Below are 19989 nucleotides of genomic sequence, written 5' to 3'. Positions count from 1 at the left end.
TGTGTTCACATGCAGACTTATTACTATTGTATTCACATGCAGACTGTAATTACTACAGTTGTATTCACATGCAGACTGTAATTACTACAGTTGTATTCACATGTGGACTGCAATTACTACACATGCAGACTGTTATCACTAGTTGTGTTCACATGCAGACTTATTACTAGTTGTATTCACATGCAGACTGTAATTACTACCGTTGTATTCACATACAGACTGTAATTACTACAGTTGTATTCATATGCAGACTGTAATTACTACACATGCAGACTGTTATCACTAGTTGTGTTCACATGCAGACGTATTACTAGTTGTATTCACATGCAGACTGTAATTACTACAGTTGTATTCACATGCAGAGTGTAATTACGACAGTTGTCTTCACATGCAGAGTGCAATTACTACACATGCAGACTATTATCACTATTTGTGTTCGCATGCAGACTTATTACTAGTTGTATTCACAGGCAGACTATAATTGCTACATTTGTATTCACATCCAGACTGTAATTACAACAGTTGTATTCACATCCAGACTGCAATTACTACTGTTGTCTTCACATACAGAGTGCAATTACTACACATGCAGACTGTTATCACTATTTGTGTTCACATGCAGACTTATTACTAGTTGTATTCACATGCAGACTATAATTGCTACATTTGTATTCACATCCAGACTGTAATTACAACAGTTGTATTCACATCCAGACTGCAATTACTACTGTTGTATTCACATGCAGACTGTAATTACTACAGTTGCATTTAAAAGCAGACTGTAATTACTACAGTTGTATTCACATGCAGACTGTTATCACTAGTTGTGTTCACATGCAGACTTATTACTAGTTGTGTTCACATGCAGACTTATTACTAGTTGTATTCACATGCAGACTGTAATTACTGCAGTTGTATTCACATGCAGACTGCAATTACGACAGTTGTCTTCACATGCAGAGTGCAATTACTACACATGCAGACTGTTATCACTAGTTGTGTTCACATGCAGACTTATTACTAGTTGTATTCACATGCAGACTGTAATTGCTACATTTGTATTCACATCCAGACTGTAATTACAACAGTTGTATTCACATCCAGACTGCAATTACTACTGTTGTATTCATATGCAGACTGTAATTACTACAGTTGTATTTAAATGCAGACTGTAATTACTACAGTTGTATTCACATGCAAACTAATTAATACAGTTGTATTCACATGCAGGCTGCTATCACTAGTTGTGTTCACATGCAGACATATTACTAGTTGTATTCACATGCAGACTGTAATTAATACAGTTGTGTTCACATGCAGACTGTTATCACTAGTTGTGTTCACATGCAGACTTATTACTATTGTATTCACATGCAGACTGTAATTACTACAGTTGTATTCACATGCAGACTGTAATTACTACAGTTGTATTCATATGCAGACTGCAATTACTATACATGCATACTGTTATCACTAGTCGTGTTCACATGCAGACTTATTAGTAGTTGTATTCACATGCAGACTATAATTACGTATACTACAGTTGTATTCACATGGAGACTGCAATTACTACACATGCAGACTGTCATTACTAGTTGTCTTCACATGCAGACTTATTACTAGTTGTATTCACATGCAGACTGTAATTACTACATTTGTTTTCACATCCAGACTGTAATTACTACAGTTATATTCACATCCAGACTGTAATTACAAGTTTTATTCACATGCAGACTGCAATTACTACAGTTGTATTCACATGCAGACTATTATTACTAGTTGTATTCACATGCAGACTGTAATTACTACAGTTGTATTCACATGCAGACTGTAATTACTACAGTTGTATTCACATGCAGACTGTAATTACGTATAATGCAGTTGTATTCACATGCAGACTGTAATTACTGCAGTTGTATTCACATGCAGACTGCAATTACGACAGTTGTCTTCACATGCAGAGTGCAATTACTACTCATGCAGACTGTTATCACTATTTGTGTTCACATGCAGACTTATTACTAGTTGTATTCACATGCAGACTGTAATTGCTACATTTGTATTCACATCCAGACTGTAATTACAACAGTTGTATTCACATCCAGACTGCAATTACTACTGTTGTATTCACATGCAGACTGTAATTACTACAGTTGTATTTAAATGCAGACTGTAATTACTACAGTTGTATTCACATGCAAACTAATTAATACAGTTGTATTCACATGCAGACTGATATCACTACTTGTGTTCACATGCAGACTTATTACTAGTTGTATTCACATGCAGACTGTAATTAATACAGTTGTGTTCACATGCAGACTGTTATCACTAGTTGTGTTTACATGCAGACTTATTACTATTGTATTCACATGCATACTGTAATTACTACAGTTGTATTCACATGCAGACTGTAATTACTACAGTTGTATTCATATGCAGACTGCAATTACTATACATGCATACTGTTATCACTAGTCGTGTTCACATGCAGACTTATTAGTAGTTGTATTCACATGCAGACTGTAATTACGTATACTACAGTTGTATTCACATGGAGACTGCAATTACTACACATGCAGACTGTCATCACTAGTTGTCTTCACATGCAGACTTATTACTAGTTGTATTCACATGCAGACTGTAATTACTACATTTGTTTTCACATCCAGACTGTAATTACTACAGTTATATTCACATCCAGACTGTAATTACAAGTTTTATTCACATGCAGACTGCAATTACTACAGTTGTATTCACATGCAGACTGTTATTACTAGTTGTATTCACATGCAGACTGTAATTACTACTGTTGTATTCACATGCAGACTGTAATTACTACAGTTGTATTCACATGCAGACTGTAATTACGTATAATACAGTTGTATTCACATGCAGACTGCAATTACTACACATGCAGACTGTTATCACTAGTTGTCTTCACATGCAGACTTATTACTAGTTGTATTCACATGCAGACTGTAATTACTACATTTGTATTCTCATCCAGACTGTAATTACTACAGTTGTATTCACATCCATACTGTTATTGCTAGTTGTATTCACACGCAGACTGTTATTTCTAGTTGTATTTACATGCAGAATGTAATTAATACAGTTGTATTCACATGCAGACTGTAATTACCACAGTTTTATTCACATACAGACTGCAATTACTACAGTTGTATTCACATGCAGACTGTAATTACTACAGTTGTATTTACATGCAGACTGTAATTAATACAGTTGTATTCACATGCAAACTAATTAATACAGTTGTATTCACATGCAGACTGTAATTACTACAGTTTTATTCACATACATACTGCAATTACTACAGTTGTATTCACATGCAGACTGTAATTACTACAGTTGTATTTACATGCAGACTGTAATTATTACAGTTGTATTCACATGCGGACTGCAATTACTACACATGCAGACTGTTATCACTAGTTGTGTTCACATGCAGATTTATTACTATTTGTATTCACATGCAGACTGTAATTACTACAGTTGTATTCACATGCAGACTGTAATTACTACAGTTGTATTCATATGCAGATTGCAATTACTACACATGCAGACTGTTATCACTGGTTGTGTTCACATGCAGACTTATTACTAGTTGTATTCGCATGCAGACTGTAATTACTACATTTGTATTCACACCCAGACTGTAATTACTACAGTTGTATTCACATCCAGACTGTAATTACTAGTTTTATTCACATGCAGACTGTAATTACTACAGCTGTATTCACATGCAGACTGTAATTACTTGTTTCGTTCACATATTGACTTTAATTACTAATTGTGTTCACATGCAGACTGTAATTACCACAGTTGTATTCACATGCAGACTGTAATTACTACAGTTGTATTCACATGCACACTTTAATCACTAGTTGTGTTCACATGCAGATTGTAATTACTACAGTTGTATTCACATGCAGACTTTAATTACTACTTGTATTCACATGCAGACTGTAATTACTAGTTGTATTCACATGCACACTTTAATCACTAGTTGTGTTCACATGCAGATTGTAATTACTACAGTTGTATTCACATGCAGACTTTAATTACTAGTTGTATTCACATGCAGATTGTAATTACTACAGTTGTATTCACATACAGACTTATCACTAGTTGTATTCACATGCAGACTGTAATTACTATAGTTGTATTCACACGAAAAATTCACTGTTTTCATACATGCACAAAACATCTGTGGTTGTCGTCGCCCGTGTGACATTTGCGTTCCCACAATCCAATGTTCTTTTCTAATGAATTCACGAGTACGTGTTTTGACCTGGGACATTCACCATTTACCACCGGTGACTATTTCAATATCATTCAATCACCAATAAATATTTATTTATTATTTTGATTAAAGCTTGGTAACCTCTCAGTTTGTTCTCGTTGGTCGGCGGAAATGTCAAAGTCGCCATCTTTGTTAATACGAGATATATAGCTCATACATGCGTGACAAGACGACCACCGTTTTTTTTTAAGATGGCCGAATGGCAGCTATTTTAAGGTCAATGTGCACCAAAATCACATTGTTAACATTTCGTAACCAGTTCTTAGTCATGGTTGACAGATTTGGTGTAAACGTAGTAACCACACTGTGCCATGGACCATCATGCACACAACTTATTTTTTTACGATTGAATTGAAATGACCAACTGGTAAATATTTTTCTTTAAAGAATGTAGCCTCAAATCAATACACCTAACATAATAGTAGGGAATTCATCTCTAGGGAGCGTTGGTTAATGACTGTGATGCTCGCTTTAAAATCGCTATACGGGGTGACCAAGTTATGTGAAACTTTACTCATTTCACCCAACCTCCCGCTCACTTCCGCTTTTCGATTGTTTGTTTTTTTCTTGAATTCGATCGGATAATTAGGAGGACATCAGTACCGACGTCTGTTATTCAACACAATCAGCTGACACAGGACAGACATTGACCATATTTCATAGGAATCATGGTCCGTAATTTGAGTTCTGAAAACCCAAATAATTAAACAAGTACTAATATACATTATATATAATTTCATCGCCAAACTATAAAAGAACTACGTTGTGCCAGTCAAATGGTCAATTTCAACTATTTATTTCTTACATTGAAGTGAGCAAAATAAAAATTCCAGGAACATCGGAGAATATATTAATAACTACTCTTACTAATTGCTACCTTTTTGCTACCCGTTTTTCCGACATTTGTGCCAAGAATGGTTGAAAATATGGGTGTGGCTTTCTGGCATAGTCATGTAGATAGTACGGAAAAATTTGCTTCTGACGCCCAAGTCGTGCTTTGATCAGGTGAATTTCGGCCAATCAGTGATGTTGTAACAAAGCGTATTTGTCGCAAATTAAAAGGTCGTCACACCATCCAAACACCGATGTAAATTTCATTCATTTTTGTCCTATGACAGGATTGAACATTATTCACTCTAGCAACGTCATCATAGGGGTAGTACTTGACCTCAGTTCAGATCGTCGTACGTTTCATATGTCGTCACTTTCACTTTAGTTCCTCTGCCGATTTTTCTCCAACCAAAAACGCGATTTTTTATTCGGAATTTTGAAAAAAAACTAAACATCAAAAAGAGTATTACATGAATCGCTATGGCATCCGCACAAAATCTCACCATGTTTTAACTTTTAAATTGTCAATAACATGCTATGTGATTGACGTACTAGAATGAATAGGTTCAATTGTCAGTGTTCACTGATGACGTCATCGACTAGTCATCTAAAGACGCCATGCAAAAAGAATGTTTGTTTGTTTCACAACCCGTTTTATACCCGATATATAGGGCATTCTGCAGCACATATAGGTTGCTTTTATTGCAAGAATTCATTCATAGATCTCAAATTCCCTGCACGAGCAGCAAATGCCAGACATCTGCTTCCCTTTAAATTTGGCTAATTATTATGCAAATCAGATCATTCATATGCACAGATTTTAATGTAAAAATAATAAGGTATGTACATTTCCCTGAAGCATCAGTGTACTGGTTCACACCTTCTCGATTTTTGTAATATACGTCTTGAACCGGATAAACACCCGGAAGATCTCTTCCTGTGCCTAATAGCATTCGTTATTGCACACCATGGTGAAACAATGACAGATGATGACTTGAGAACTATAACCATTTCATAATGACCTCACAAACTAATTAAAAAGCACAATATGACTGAGCCATAGGCTCGGACACTGGCTTCGATGACACCTGAGATCTCGCAAGCATTGAGCTCTATTTTAGATGAAATCCGTACGACTGAAGATATCATTGGTATGCTCTCAGCTTCTTCACAGCCTCAGAAGTACGCATAACACCAAACCCAGCAAATTATCGAAAGACACGGCACAGAGAACGCAAAAACGTCTCATGCCTATTACGTAAGCAGGCTCAACACCCCAACATTCATTTCCTCAGCAATAGTGACACCCAGACCAAGATCATAAGTTCATGACCAAGACCCTACAGATTGCCAATATACGAGAATCCCAAGTACATCCACACAGGCGATGATGAGGTCAGTGACTCGAACACGGCAGACATTCCTATTGCAAAAGGTCTTAGCATCCCAGCATGTCAAGCAGATGGTTAATCACCTGTAAAAGCTGTGGGCGAGACAAAATTCGCATTGAATACTGATGATAGTAATGACAAGGTTGTTGAGAGTCTGGACGTCGAAATACTTATCCCTTTTATATAGGCTAATGATGCAAGTGCAAGTGTTTTCCGAGACAATCATATACATATGTATATGGTTCATCGCCGCAGGGCAGTTGTCGATCTAGACTTGCCTTCTGAAAGCAAAGACTCAAGTGAGACATTTGCACTTTAATCACGATCAGAATCCAGAGTGTGAATCAGTCTGACAAGCCACTAACTTGCAATGAACATTATTACGATCACACAGAAGTTATTTCTAGATTTTTTTGGTAAGGATGTCCCTGGGTTCATGCAGAAACTATTCATGTGTCTTGAAGTGAGGAAGGACAGGGCCTGATTAATTTACCGACAAGGTTTGCCTTTTTCCAGCTAGAGTATATTCAGCGATATCTGTATTCTAACTGTTTAGCATCCTTTTTTAACGTTCAATGACTTTATTCCGAGACAATTTATAATCTAAAATATGACAAGCAGCTATTCGTCACTGAGCATCTACATGTTTATGATGTCGCAAACTTCTACGTACGAAAATGTATGCCAAAGACCATTGGCCGAGATTCATTGTCTAACGAGTGCTACTTTAGAAGAACCTTGCTTAAAGTCCGCAGGTGCTTGCGTTTGACAGAGCTTGGTTAATGCCAGGATAACGTATCAAATTTGATTATAGCTTCTTTGGTACAAATGAATTATGTGTCAGCACTAACACTTGCAATTTGCGCATATGTTCGAAACTGTCGCCCGATACAAAAACCTTTTTAAAAAAAATAACCATAGTGCATGTGTTTGTCTGAGTCTGGCCTTTCCTCAGACAGAAATGAAATGGAAACACTTTTTTGTGTTGCTTTTATCACGAACACTGTTCTCTCAGTTGAATGTTTGTTCACTGCGATTTTTTTGTGTATAGCTAGACACGAAGGAATAGTTTACCTACTTGATTTAGTATTGGTCAAAAACCGTTCATGAATTCATGTTTCTCACAACAATTCTTCGTAATTTGCATATGGGTAACGTATCTGCACTTACATGGGACGTCCATTGATGTCACAACGCATTTAAACGATACCAACTGTTCACATTTAACAAAATTAGTCATCCTAGTGTATTTTATTTTCTACAAGAAACACGCACAACTCAATCCGATCAATCTGCATGGCAAGTGCTCTGGAGGGTACACATGATATTACTATATACTATATTACTTATATATTAAGCACAACTAATATCGGGTAGCAATACTGTTAAAATGAAAGTTTGATATTTTAAATGTTGACAATATTGTTACAGGACGACTACTATTATATGTTCATATTGATGGCCACCGGTTCATTTAATAAATGTATATGCACCAGTGGTCCAGAACGAGTTGCTTTTTTAGCTCCGCTGTCGACTTTGTCGAGCGGAGCTTATCATATGAGTGATTGTTCATCGTCGTCCGTCGTTCGTGTCAATGTTTTACATTTTCGACTTCTTCTTGAAAACTACAAGCCTTAAAGTTTTGATACGTGGTGTATATGTACCTTGGGTAGACCTCATTCAGATTTGTTCATTTCATGATGATATCTTCAATTCTCTAATTTTAGTGAATATTTTTGTCATTTTTGGTAAAAAGTGATATTTTCGACTTCTTGTTAAAAACCACAATCATTTATGGTGAAAAATGATATTTTTGAATTCTTGTTGAAAACAGCAAGTCCCATTGCTTTGATACTATACATATTGTTCATTTTCTAATGATATCTTCTGTTCTTTAATTGAAATACGCTATCTCAGCCGAGAGGCTGCTTTTTTAATATGCAAAACATCACATTGTTAGATTGAATAATGATCCTCATCACAATAGCGTACTCTTCATGCAACCACTAAACAATTCACGTGGTCAAGACGGAAAATCGCGGATTGGTACATTTGACGTCTCAAAACATAATATATAAAAAGTTGAATCATCATCAATTTAATCATACTGTAATATGTTCGATTACTGCCCTGTTAAACTACTCATAGCATTTAATCACGTGAATAGTAGGAATCCGGCATAGCATCCCAATCTTAACCTCCTTCAGGATGAATATTATGTAAAATACTAAATGATTATTGGTTAAAATGGCGTCGAAAAAAACAACAACTAGCTTTGAATGTGTGGTGGGATATTATTGGTAAGCTGGTGAAGTTTAAGTTCTCCATACAATACTCTGCTAAAATAGCAAATATCTACAAACAGTATAGAATCTAGTTAAATAATGCAATTAAATTCATTTAACAGGAAATGGTTAATAATTCTGCACTGAGTAACGAGCTGAACAAAACAAAGTCTCTTGCTAAGAACAGAATCTAAAGAATCGGCTCTTAGATTACGCTATAAAATTTTGAGAAATGCAAAGGAAATAGGGAATGATTGACGCAAGTAGAACAACCAAACGGCGCGGTTACTGAACTACAATGCGGAATGCGCTACTCCATATTTAGGAGATAGAAGCTTATCTTAAATACAGGTCTAATAATAGCATGCTTATCTTATAAGTCTTCTGCCTTCAGCTTGTCCGCTACCACGGAATGGGGATCGCTTGGTGAAAGTATGTCACTACAACTGAGGCAGTGCAGGGAGGGAAATATACCGATAACGAATACAATAAATCAAATAAATAAATAGAGGGGTGCTAGTCACTGAAACCAGCAAGGAATGGGGATATGCAGTAAATAAATAAAGCTTAGGACTTGATCGATGCTGCAGGGAACACTGCACTCTCCGGTGAACAGTAATGTACAATGTTGCGTACCTTCGTAGCTGCACTACAATTTAAACTAGTGCTCTGTGTCCAGGGAGTATCGGCAACTGCACTGCTCTCTTCTGCTACTGGTAGAAACGGTACAATGGGAGCATTTTGGGCGGTTATCGGTCAGTGGTACCTGTTGATCAGCAGGGATTACTGCACAACACGTCTGCATATATACCTTTACAGGCTACAGCTCATTGGAGCCAGGAATCAGCAGCACAGGCTGTTACAGGATCAAATCAGGTCGCCTTCCTGACTAAAAATTTTCACCTTGTCTCAAGGACTGGACTGCGTCTGTTCTGGTGTACTCGCCAAGACCAACTAAAACAACTTTATTCATTTTCAAAACCTTAACTAATTACAAAGCAGTTAAAAGACTCTAAGGCGTAACTTTAATCATACAGTCAATCACACTAAGTACTGAACACGTCATATCTTTTGATTAATCGTTCACTACATTAATAACTGCGAATACTAACTGTCAGAAATAGTAGTCCGAATAGCGACGGTTATCTCGTAATTAGTTCCAAATCACTGAGCCAAGTTCCGTCCAGAACCTCAAATGGGCCGAAACGATGACAAACATAACACAGCCATTCGCTCGTAATCAGCTAATTAAGTCGATCAACAGATACGTGCAAATAATTTCATCATAGTAAAGAGGATGCACATTTTGGTAGTGGAATAAACCACTTTTTATCTAATTCTACCAATTTAAGGATGCGGTAGAGTTATTTTCGTGAATTTAGCTTTTGTTGTTAATGAAGAGTTATTACTCTCGTGAAGTTATTGGGCTCATAATTTTATCCAAATTTAAACTGAAACACATCTAGAATACCTTTTTTTCAAAAAAATAAGAAAAACTACTTGTATAACGGGATACTGTACACTTTGTTTTTGAGATAAAAGTCTGGACGCAAACAATAACATTGACTTATTGTGTAATTTGCATAATCCCTTCACGACGGAAACAGTGCACACTGAAGACGAAGGGGTCATATTAACTCCGGCTCTAGCCCAGAGTACAGTCATGTAGTTTGGCTTTCTTCCGCTGATCCTTTGGCCCCCACAGTTCTGAGAAGTCGCAAAGACCGACGATTCGACACCCGCCTACAAATTTATGGCGGAGAACCGTTCTGCAGTTTTCATGATTGTAACCAGCTAAAACATCTATCGACCAATCTAGCGATCACAAATACTTTTTTTGTGGCCGAAAAATGAACCTACATTATTGGAACGTTGGCGAAAGTTAGTTTTACGCAACGAAACAATGTTTTGTTAATAAATACGTCAAGAACGGGATGGCGGCGTATATTTTCGGTTGACGTTGGAAAATGTCGATTTGATCGACACTAGTGGGAACTCTTATGTAATTTCGCTTCCAGTTAGGGTATTTAGAATAGTTGGACGTATCGACCTAATTATTTTTTAACTGCAAAGCTGAATGCCTCTTAAATCGCCCGATGCATTCCTTCACAATAGTGTCGAATCCTCGGTCTATGCGACTTCTCAGGACTGTGGGGACCGAATGATCAGCGGAAGGAGGCCAACCTACAGGACTGTACTCAGGGCTACTCCGGCTCCTGATCAATCACTGCAAACAAACAGAAACGAAATCTCTAGTTCTACTACGACTGCTGCATCTTTTCATTGTTTCGCAGATTTATCATGACACAAAAATAAGGCCCCCAAGGAAAAACTCAAAACGCAGTTCAGAGGAAGCGAAACTTTACCTATAACAGAAACGCATTGCCGAAAGTACAATGGGGTTCACACTTCAAGTTTGAGTATTCAAACCAAGAGGATAAAATTTCGTCAGCAAAACATGATCAATTTTCATTTTCCAAAAAGTCGGGCAGACAATTTAATATCAACCGAAAATCTGTATTGGTCGGACGAGCAGTTCAGTTGGGAGAGGTCGGCGAGGTTTGAAAACACTAGTGTCTTATGTGGGATTGCCGCCGGACCACCCATCCACAAAGGTCCGTACAAGAACGCCGTTTCCGAAGTTGTGGTGGAAGCCGAGTGTCAGCTAGAACAAGACATAACGTCGGATGTTGTGGAATTAATTAGCACTAGGGGTTGGCGTTTAGGCATGTCGACCTCTTTCTCCGGTTACTAGGCAAGCGTTTGTTTTACAGACCACGCTTTGCAAGTAAACATGATTTGAATATATGATGAGATGACGTCATTTATCTCTCTAACTGTTCAACGTTATGCCGGGCCGCTGTGTACTGTAACAACTTCGCTTCTTTTTAGAGGACGAATACGGGCCCAACACTTTATAGTTTTTGATTTTAATACTGCAAGGCTATTAAGTGACTCCATGATATGTGTTTTGTTGTAAAAATCAGTCAATCTGATGCTTTAAATGTCCAAAATTAGCGCAACGTGACAAATGTTTTGTTTTTTGGCGTTTTCAGGCAGAAGAGATCTGACGCCATAGAGGTCATTCAAGTGAGTTGTGCGTCGTCAGAAATTGACATACTTTCATGAAATTCACACACATTGATAACGTATTGGCACAGAATAAAACCCTTGAAGCATTTTTTGATAACACCTCGCAATGAAAAATAAAAGTCTTTTAAATGTAAATTGATGTAATTGTAAACAAATATGCGATCCATGTTCTAACACTCTCGAGGCATTGACGGGGCTGATGCTGCCTTGATTTTTCAGCTTTCTTTTTTTACAAAACATCTACGGTTTTTATACAAAACTCATTTTTATTCAAAATAACACCTCTATGTTTACTTAGTAATCGACTAATTCGTGACTAATTCGTGGTACATGTCGGAGATATTTTTTTTCAAAAAGCCGGGAACACATTTCCCCATGAAAACAGTTTTTACTTTTTAGAGCATGATAACTCTACCGCATCCTTAAAGTAGGAAACTTTTCTTTTTTCATTCCCACACAACGCTGGGCTCAGCACATTCCAAGGTATTTAACAATCACCACTCTACTGTGTGGGACATACCATTATATCACATGGTGGAGACATGATGTATGTATATCAAAATCTGCAGAGAGCACAATCCAATGATTGTAATTAGCAGTTTAATTAACATTGTGCGAGCGCGCGCGACTAAGATGTTTTTTTTTCAGGAATTCTCCCTGTAATAACTATACCACATTGCAAAGTAAGTTAAAGAAATTGACGGAACAAAATTGCTGCTTAAACGTGTTTATGCATTTTTCTTCCACACAGAGAACCATGCAAGAGAAGTAGCATTAAAGGAAAGTGTTATTACACAATTAAATCATACATTAACTGTAAAACAGGACGAATTACTACAGCAAGAACATATCATGGAAATTAATAAAGGTGAGCATCGTCCTTTGAGTCAGCGAACTCGATGACGTGGATTGACTTTGTACGAATGCTTTGTTGCTTGGTGACTTGTTTATTCAGAGTCACTTGTGAAGCTGGCCACTAAGATCTTGTTGTCAGGGTTGGTCGCGTTGTTAGATCGTTACGATATATTCTACTCGAATATAAAAACATCCGATTTGTCAATACGGATAAATTTTCGAAAACAAAATTACTCATTAAAAGTGTTCATTATTTTTACTCCATACAGAAAACCATGCAAGAGAAGCAGCATTAAAGGAAATTGTAATTAAAAATTTAAATTATACACTAGTTACAATACAGGACGAAACAGTTCAGCAAATTCATGAAGGTGAGAACCGTCTTTTATGTCAGTGAACTCGATGACATAGACTATCTTTGTACTAATAACTTATTCAGAGTCACTAGTGAAGCCAACCAGTAGTTCTTTGTTGTGGGTCTTTTCAGTCCCGCATCTCACATGGCAATCAGTTTGCTAGGTTGACCCATAAACATGGCGTCAAACGTGAATCAATTTATGGTGTCAGCGTTTGAAATTAACGTTCGCCTGAGTCCATCAACTTTTGTGCTGGGCCACAAAGTTTTGTAACGTCGTCGCCTGGTTGTACACCTACTGTTTTGAGCGAGAGCTTATATGTTGAGTATCAGTGAGGTTATAAACTATCTAGTATACCGTTTTCTGTAAATTCTTCAAGGGAAATAGCAAATTAACGAAATATTAAAAAGCCATATTTGCATTGTAAATATTTACGAGCATGTGCACATAAATTGTACCACGCTTGTTCCACAAATATACAGCACGCCACTGAGTATAATTCTGCCTTTTTAACAAATGCCACTTGCGCTGACACAGTAATTTTGGACAATTTCAGTGGGACATGTATTATGTCATCTATGTATTTTTGGTGATTCGTTTTCTAGATTCATTGTAGCATCCAGAATCTGTAGGAAATTCTAAGGGATGGTATAGGGTTGCCACTGGTTATTTACTTACGAAAGCCTTAAGGGGCTGCACCCTGCTTTCAAACCATTTCGGTTATGAAAGGGGAGATGTCAGTGAGAGCATTCAAAGTAATAATGTCGACCGACAAGTAAAAATCATCACATTTCAAGGAAACTTGTGTTTGACGCTATGGGCTTTCAATAATGATGTTATATTTCATCACAGTATCAATGTATTATCTTACACGCATATTCAATTAGTGCATTGTACATTGTAGAACTCGTGGTAGAATGTTACCGAAGCCAATAATAGGCTCCACTATTATGATAGCATGTCATGACGGTCAAATTTGGCTAGAAGATGGAAAGTTGACTCTATTTATTAAACCTAATAGTTTCAACGAGTTAGTCGATTTTGACCGTGTCGAAGTAACACAAAATGCAGTAAGCCCTAAAAACAGGCTTCACCCGAGTTCCAGACTATATGGTCTACTGTGACCTGGTTGATTCCATTCGTCAAGAAAGCTGCACATATCATTGATTACGTCCTATAATTGCAGAACACAATGGACATTAGTGAGAAGGTTATCTACAATATCATCAACCTACTTCAATTTCTCTGAGGCAGACTGGTTTGTTGTTTAACTTACCAGGCGAATAATCCATTAGACTCCCATATTTTAGAGTCACATTTGGTTTGGAGATATTGTAGATATATACCAAAATTTACAGTTGTGCAATAATCAAACGTACAAGTGGATTGCACTCGACTACTCAAATTTCCTACAAATTGCTGCAATGCAATTACATGCTGATAAAAAGCAATGATGATTTAAACCTTTCTTACCTCGTTCATTGGCATCATCCCTGACCACTGTGGAAGTCTTAGCAATCCTTGGCACATTTTACAGAAAACTAAACACGGCAGGACAATTCAGAGAAGGCACGTCTTTACTCTTGCAGAACCACATGCAGAACTAGAGACAATAGCCTAGCCTAGTTTAACCTCAGGTCAAACAAGTGAAACAAAGGAATCTAACTATGCAGTCACTGTCACATGTGTACAACCAATCGGAGGGGAGGTTTGTACAACTACATGTGGTGTTGAGGCTGGAGACCCTAGCTGCATGTGAGAGCCAAAATCAGGGTCGAGATGGCCAGGCAAATAGCTGTGAGAATGCTTGCGAAATTGGTGCCTTGTTCCCGAAAGAGTGTGCGGCTGCACTCAACCAGGGTAGTTCAGAATCTGACTGTTTCTCTGACATGACTGGGTGGGCTACATGGCTTTATCTAACTCACATATCTCACATAGGTTAAATGGAAGGTTGTCCGTTGTTCCGACAAGCTCACCAGTGAGTGTGTTGTCAACCATAACAACAACTGAGGCAGTATGTACATCAGCTCCAAGGTCTTGCAACTGTAGTGACTATTATGGCAGCGTCAACTTTCCTCAAGAGCAGTGACTGCTTTAGAGAATAGTTGGTGATTTTTTTATATTTGGGTCCAATCAGTAAACTCCCACCAGGCTGAGAGACACTGGCTCTGGTGTTTATGTACTTGAGGCCAGGCTAGGCCTTTAATCGGAGTCAGCCACACACAAGCTCACATTTTTGAGGGGTTACAGCTGAGGCTGGTATTAGCCTATTTCCGGCAAGGGTATTATAATAGTCATGACAGCTATTTTGCAGGTGCTCATTTCCTAATGTGGAACTCAGAAGCACCTTCATTTCTATGAAAAACATACATACTGTCTTGGCCATACCATCTATGATCAATATGTCATCATCAAAAGAACCAGGCTCGTATTCAAGTTTATTTAAGGCTAAAGTCTGTCATATTAGATGTATAATTGACAGAATTACTGCCAGTTCAATTATTATGTCTACAAAGGTGAAACGTGTGTGTCAGTCTTAATCACCACCGCCCACAGTATGAAAGATATACCAAGGTGTTCCACAACCCACATATCTAGAAGGTTGAAGGGTGTTCCCAACCAGCACTTCAGCCAGGGGCTGTATGCCTACCAGTAATGTGATGAAGCAAAGATGGTCGCAAAAGACATGCAGCTGGGAGAATATCTCACTACTAAGTATGCAATGTTGCTAGACCTCGGAACTACTGACGATGTCTAGCTGCATGGCACTGACAGTTACGCAGTAAATGACTTGAAGGGTGTTATGATCAACCCAGACCCAGATGTCAGTACACTCTACAAGAAATTCAAATACTTCAGTAAATTACATACATCAAAAGAACGTCACTCTGCTATCATCACTATGCTGACAGGCTGTGGATGAGAGGGCCCCTACCTCAGCATCTTTCAGCACATGTTGTTCCTTTGTGCTACAGTCTGCTATAATCCAGAGTTAGCGAGACCAGCGCAATATAGACGTTACCTTGGGATTGTGTATTCCCGAGTGTTCAAATAATAGAAGCTGACATTTTTTTGGACTAACGTTATGTAATTGAAAAACAAAACAAAAGTATTAGATGGATTACAAAAGAGGCTATAGTTAATATGGGCAAATGATTTCATTGAGCCATTGGTAAATTTATGATTTTGCTGTGACAATGTATACATGTATGAACAATTATGTGAATATGGTGTTGTGTATTAGACATCACTAGCATGACTAGTTGGAAGACAACCATGTAAAAATAGTGTGAATAAAATAATCGTTAAAATAAACAAGGAAATAATAAAGTTTTTATTTTTTATCTTAACTAACAATAAACAACAAATTTACAAAAAACATTCAAGTAAGAATAGAGTAAAGAGTTTAACCAATAAAAGATACAGGTGATTGTTGAATCATCTCGCCTGGAAGAAAATAAAAAAAAAAAAAAAAAACAAGTAAGTGGTAAGGATTATATAATTGTAATGAATTATTTGAGTAAGGTGTTGATTAGCGGAATGTTCAACAGGCAGAACATTGTTGAAATAGATAATGCTTTGGAAATGATTGGACTTTACATAATTAAATCTTCAGGCACATTGTAAATAACTGGTGAGAGGATGTTGAAAGCACTACCGTGCATTCAAGCATCTTCTCAATGACAATAACACAGGTTATGCACATTTACATTATAATGAGGTAAATTAATGTTGTAAACAGAGTGTCATGATTAAATCTGGTATGATGTGCATGAAACGACTTACGGTGCAAAAGCGCATAAGTGTTGACGGAAGATTCAAATGATAGGTATCACCATCGACAACCAATTTGGAGGTAGTCATATTGCCGAAAATACTATATCTTGTTGTTTTCAATAAGTATATGCGCTGCAACAATAAACTGTACAAAACCAGTAGTTAACAACATTGTACAAGTCAGTATTATAGACCCATATAATGCGAAGTTACAGGGTGTTGTACAAATATACCCCTAACTTTTAGGCTATTGTATGTTCATCCAACTGTCCATTCAGAATGAATAGGAAATAAAGTAGGTGCAAAGAGACTATTAGGAATGTAATTGTACTTCATGGGAATATCATTGATGATATCAATCCATTCAGACTGATAGAACCCGTAAAAATAAAGAATTTATCGCATGGCAATGGCAATGACATATAACCAGAGTGAATTGAACATGTGCAAAAACAGCATTGTTGGTTTGCATAAGACAGCCCACACACATGCTATAAGGAGTAAAATCCTGGTATCACCAATGACAGGGTTGTAAATGAGTCAACATCAAACCAGAAACATAGAATGTAAATGTATGGACCTGTTTGTACTGAATACCAGTTCATCCCTCATTATGTATGTGGACCATGTTAAAAAGATCTCAAACCATTATGAGGCCAATGAAAAACAAATTTGATGTTTCCAGTATTAGGGTAAAAAAGTATTGGGTAGTTAGGCAGGGGTTTTATTATTTTAGATTTATTTTTCCCCCAATGTTCAGTCTATATTAAATTGGCCCCTATCAGTTTGTGCCTAATAAATGACAGTTATGTACATTCCTGCTGTGGCCAATTACCTACAACAGCAACAACACAAGCATGATAAAAGCATACTGATGTACTCATTGCAGCTCCTGCTGTTTCTTGCATGTGACAAACATCCTCCTAAATCATAAGAAAATTGTAGTGGGCCAAACAATGGTCATGAAAAAGTAGGATGAGTACAGCGAGCAATGCCAATGTGGTGAATGAAATGCTATTTCTTGCATGACTTTCTGCTCAATATTATACAGTGTGTGGTAGTTTATGCCAAATAGTCGTGGTCACAAATGATCATGAAGATTAATCATGATCACATACTTCATAGACACTATAACATTACATTAATGGGCAAAGACTATAAATCATATCCATGCCCTAGACATGGCTACATCCGAAGTCATGATTTTGCCAATGGCATTCTTGCAATTTCATTATCGCTGGCTGCATAGACCAAGTATTTACACATATCGGCCTTATTTTGGTTTTAGATGCTATTTCATGCAGATGCATCGTGACAACTGTGGCCGTGAAGGACCGGTATGTTAGGTAATTCTTACTAGTCGCACCGTGCATGTGCACATCACACAAATTATATGAGTTCACATGCCATAGGCCTAGTAAATCGCTGTCATTTATGTACGATGCGATTTATTTTTGGCCATTTAGGCCCATTTAGATTCCCTGATTCGTGATATCGTGCGCCAATAAAATCCTGAAAATCGGCTTTGCTAAGCGATGAGTCGTTTAGTTCAAAACACTGAATGATCATATCATGGTGTGCAACGTTTTATAGGTAAAGCAATATTTAAGAATATATTAAAATGTGTGGACCTTTAGTACAATGTATGTACGGCGTTCTAGGCTCGCCGGCAAAATAATCTACGTCATCGAAAGATGTGTGTACGTGTATTGTAGACAATTTTCATGACGCTACATTGCATGCGTAGATTCGACATCACGATTTTAGTATATCAATTTTACTCCGCTTTTTGCAACAAATAATTCACTTTTTTCTCCTGGGAAAACGTCGTCAATCTTATTTTATTAACCTGAACTTTGTCTTGACATCACAAATTATACCAAAATAAACGTCCTTGGTTGATTTCTGGCACCCAAAATTGATTCTCGACTCAGTCCTAATTACGCGTTTAGGAATGACCTGTTGATCCGAAATTGACCTCGCATGAAATACTACGGCGGGTCTCGGGATTATTGCGTCAAGCCAATATGGGCCAATCCCGAGATCTACATTGTAGATCCCGGAGATTTACTCCGAGATTGTTTGCAGGGATTCTACCAACTTTTTCAAAGCAAGCCCACACTGTACATAATCGATGACTTTTCAGTCCCAAAAGCACTATCTGTCTAAGCTGGCCTTCTCATGCCGGCACTCAGAACAACGTGTATTGGTTCTGAAATAGAAAAACAATGCTGTCCTGAAGGACCTGCATGACCAAATTTGTTGGGTTGCTCTTTTTCACTGCAATAAAAGGGATGTGATGTTGATACAAGAAGAACATGCCATGGTCCGTCAGCTGCGTATGGAGATAAAAGAGGCTAATCTTGTATTGAAGACTGATTGCTTATAAAGTAATGATATGACATTTCATCACGCTAAAACATGAAAATCTATTATGCAGAATTTATGTGACATCGGACGATATTTTCTGTAACATCCAGAAAGATTGTCATTCAAACGATGTGGCTGCGAATAATACTACAAATACAGATGAAAAAAACTGTCAACAAAATTTTTACTGTTGTTCCAGTTTACCTTGTGAAACCAACACACCCATAAAAATCAAGTATTAACAAAGATGTAAACAGGATCGAACCATAAATAAACACACACAAACAAACAGCAAATGATAAATATAATGCAAATAATTCCATTGAAAACGATATTACTAAAAACAATATAGACCCCGACACTGAGGTCACTGAAGCTGTTAAAATATTATAGGTGAACCCTGGAAAATTCCGATTGACATGGACACATTTGCCAATGACACTCAAAATAAATCACTAATTAAAAATATTAATAATGATGTTGAAAATAATGAAACCAATAACGTGAGTACTGTGAATAAAAAACACAAGTTGTACATGCAAACAATAACGAGAATGAATTTCCTGATTCTCAAAAGCAACTAAATAGTATGAATACGACCAACGTAGTAACTGATGATTTGTCAATGTAGGATGGCATAAATTTCATTGAGGAGTCGGTACTAAGCTGGTCCTTGTCCATCACTCAGTCTTCTGAAGAGGTTG

General features: G+C 37.2%; 1 protein-coding gene across 1 annotated transcript in view; it reads left to right on the top strand.

Moving 5' to 3' along the window:
- Nucleotides 1–19989, top strand: part of LOC102805312 (chymotrypsin-like protease CTRL-1) — a 131787-nt gene that overhangs the window by 86785 nt on the left and 25013 nt on the right. The window contains exons 3-4 of the mRNA XM_085506021.1: nucleotides 12679–12795; nucleotides 13052–13153. Of these exons, the coding sequence (XP_085362147.1) occupies nucleotides 12679–12795; nucleotides 13052–13153 (219 nt within the window). The remainder of the gene's footprint in view (nucleotides 1–12678; nucleotides 12796–13051; nucleotides 13154–19989) is intronic.

This window comes from Saccoglossus kowalevskii, chromosome 12, assembly GCF_978046115.1.
Source record: "Saccoglossus kowalevskii chromosome 12, keSacKowa6.1, whole genome shotgun sequence".
Lineage (NCBI taxonomy): Eukaryota > Metazoa > Hemichordata > Enteropneusta > Harrimaniidae > Saccoglossus > Saccoglossus kowalevskii.
This window is presented reverse-complemented; position numbering and strand designations above follow the sequence as displayed.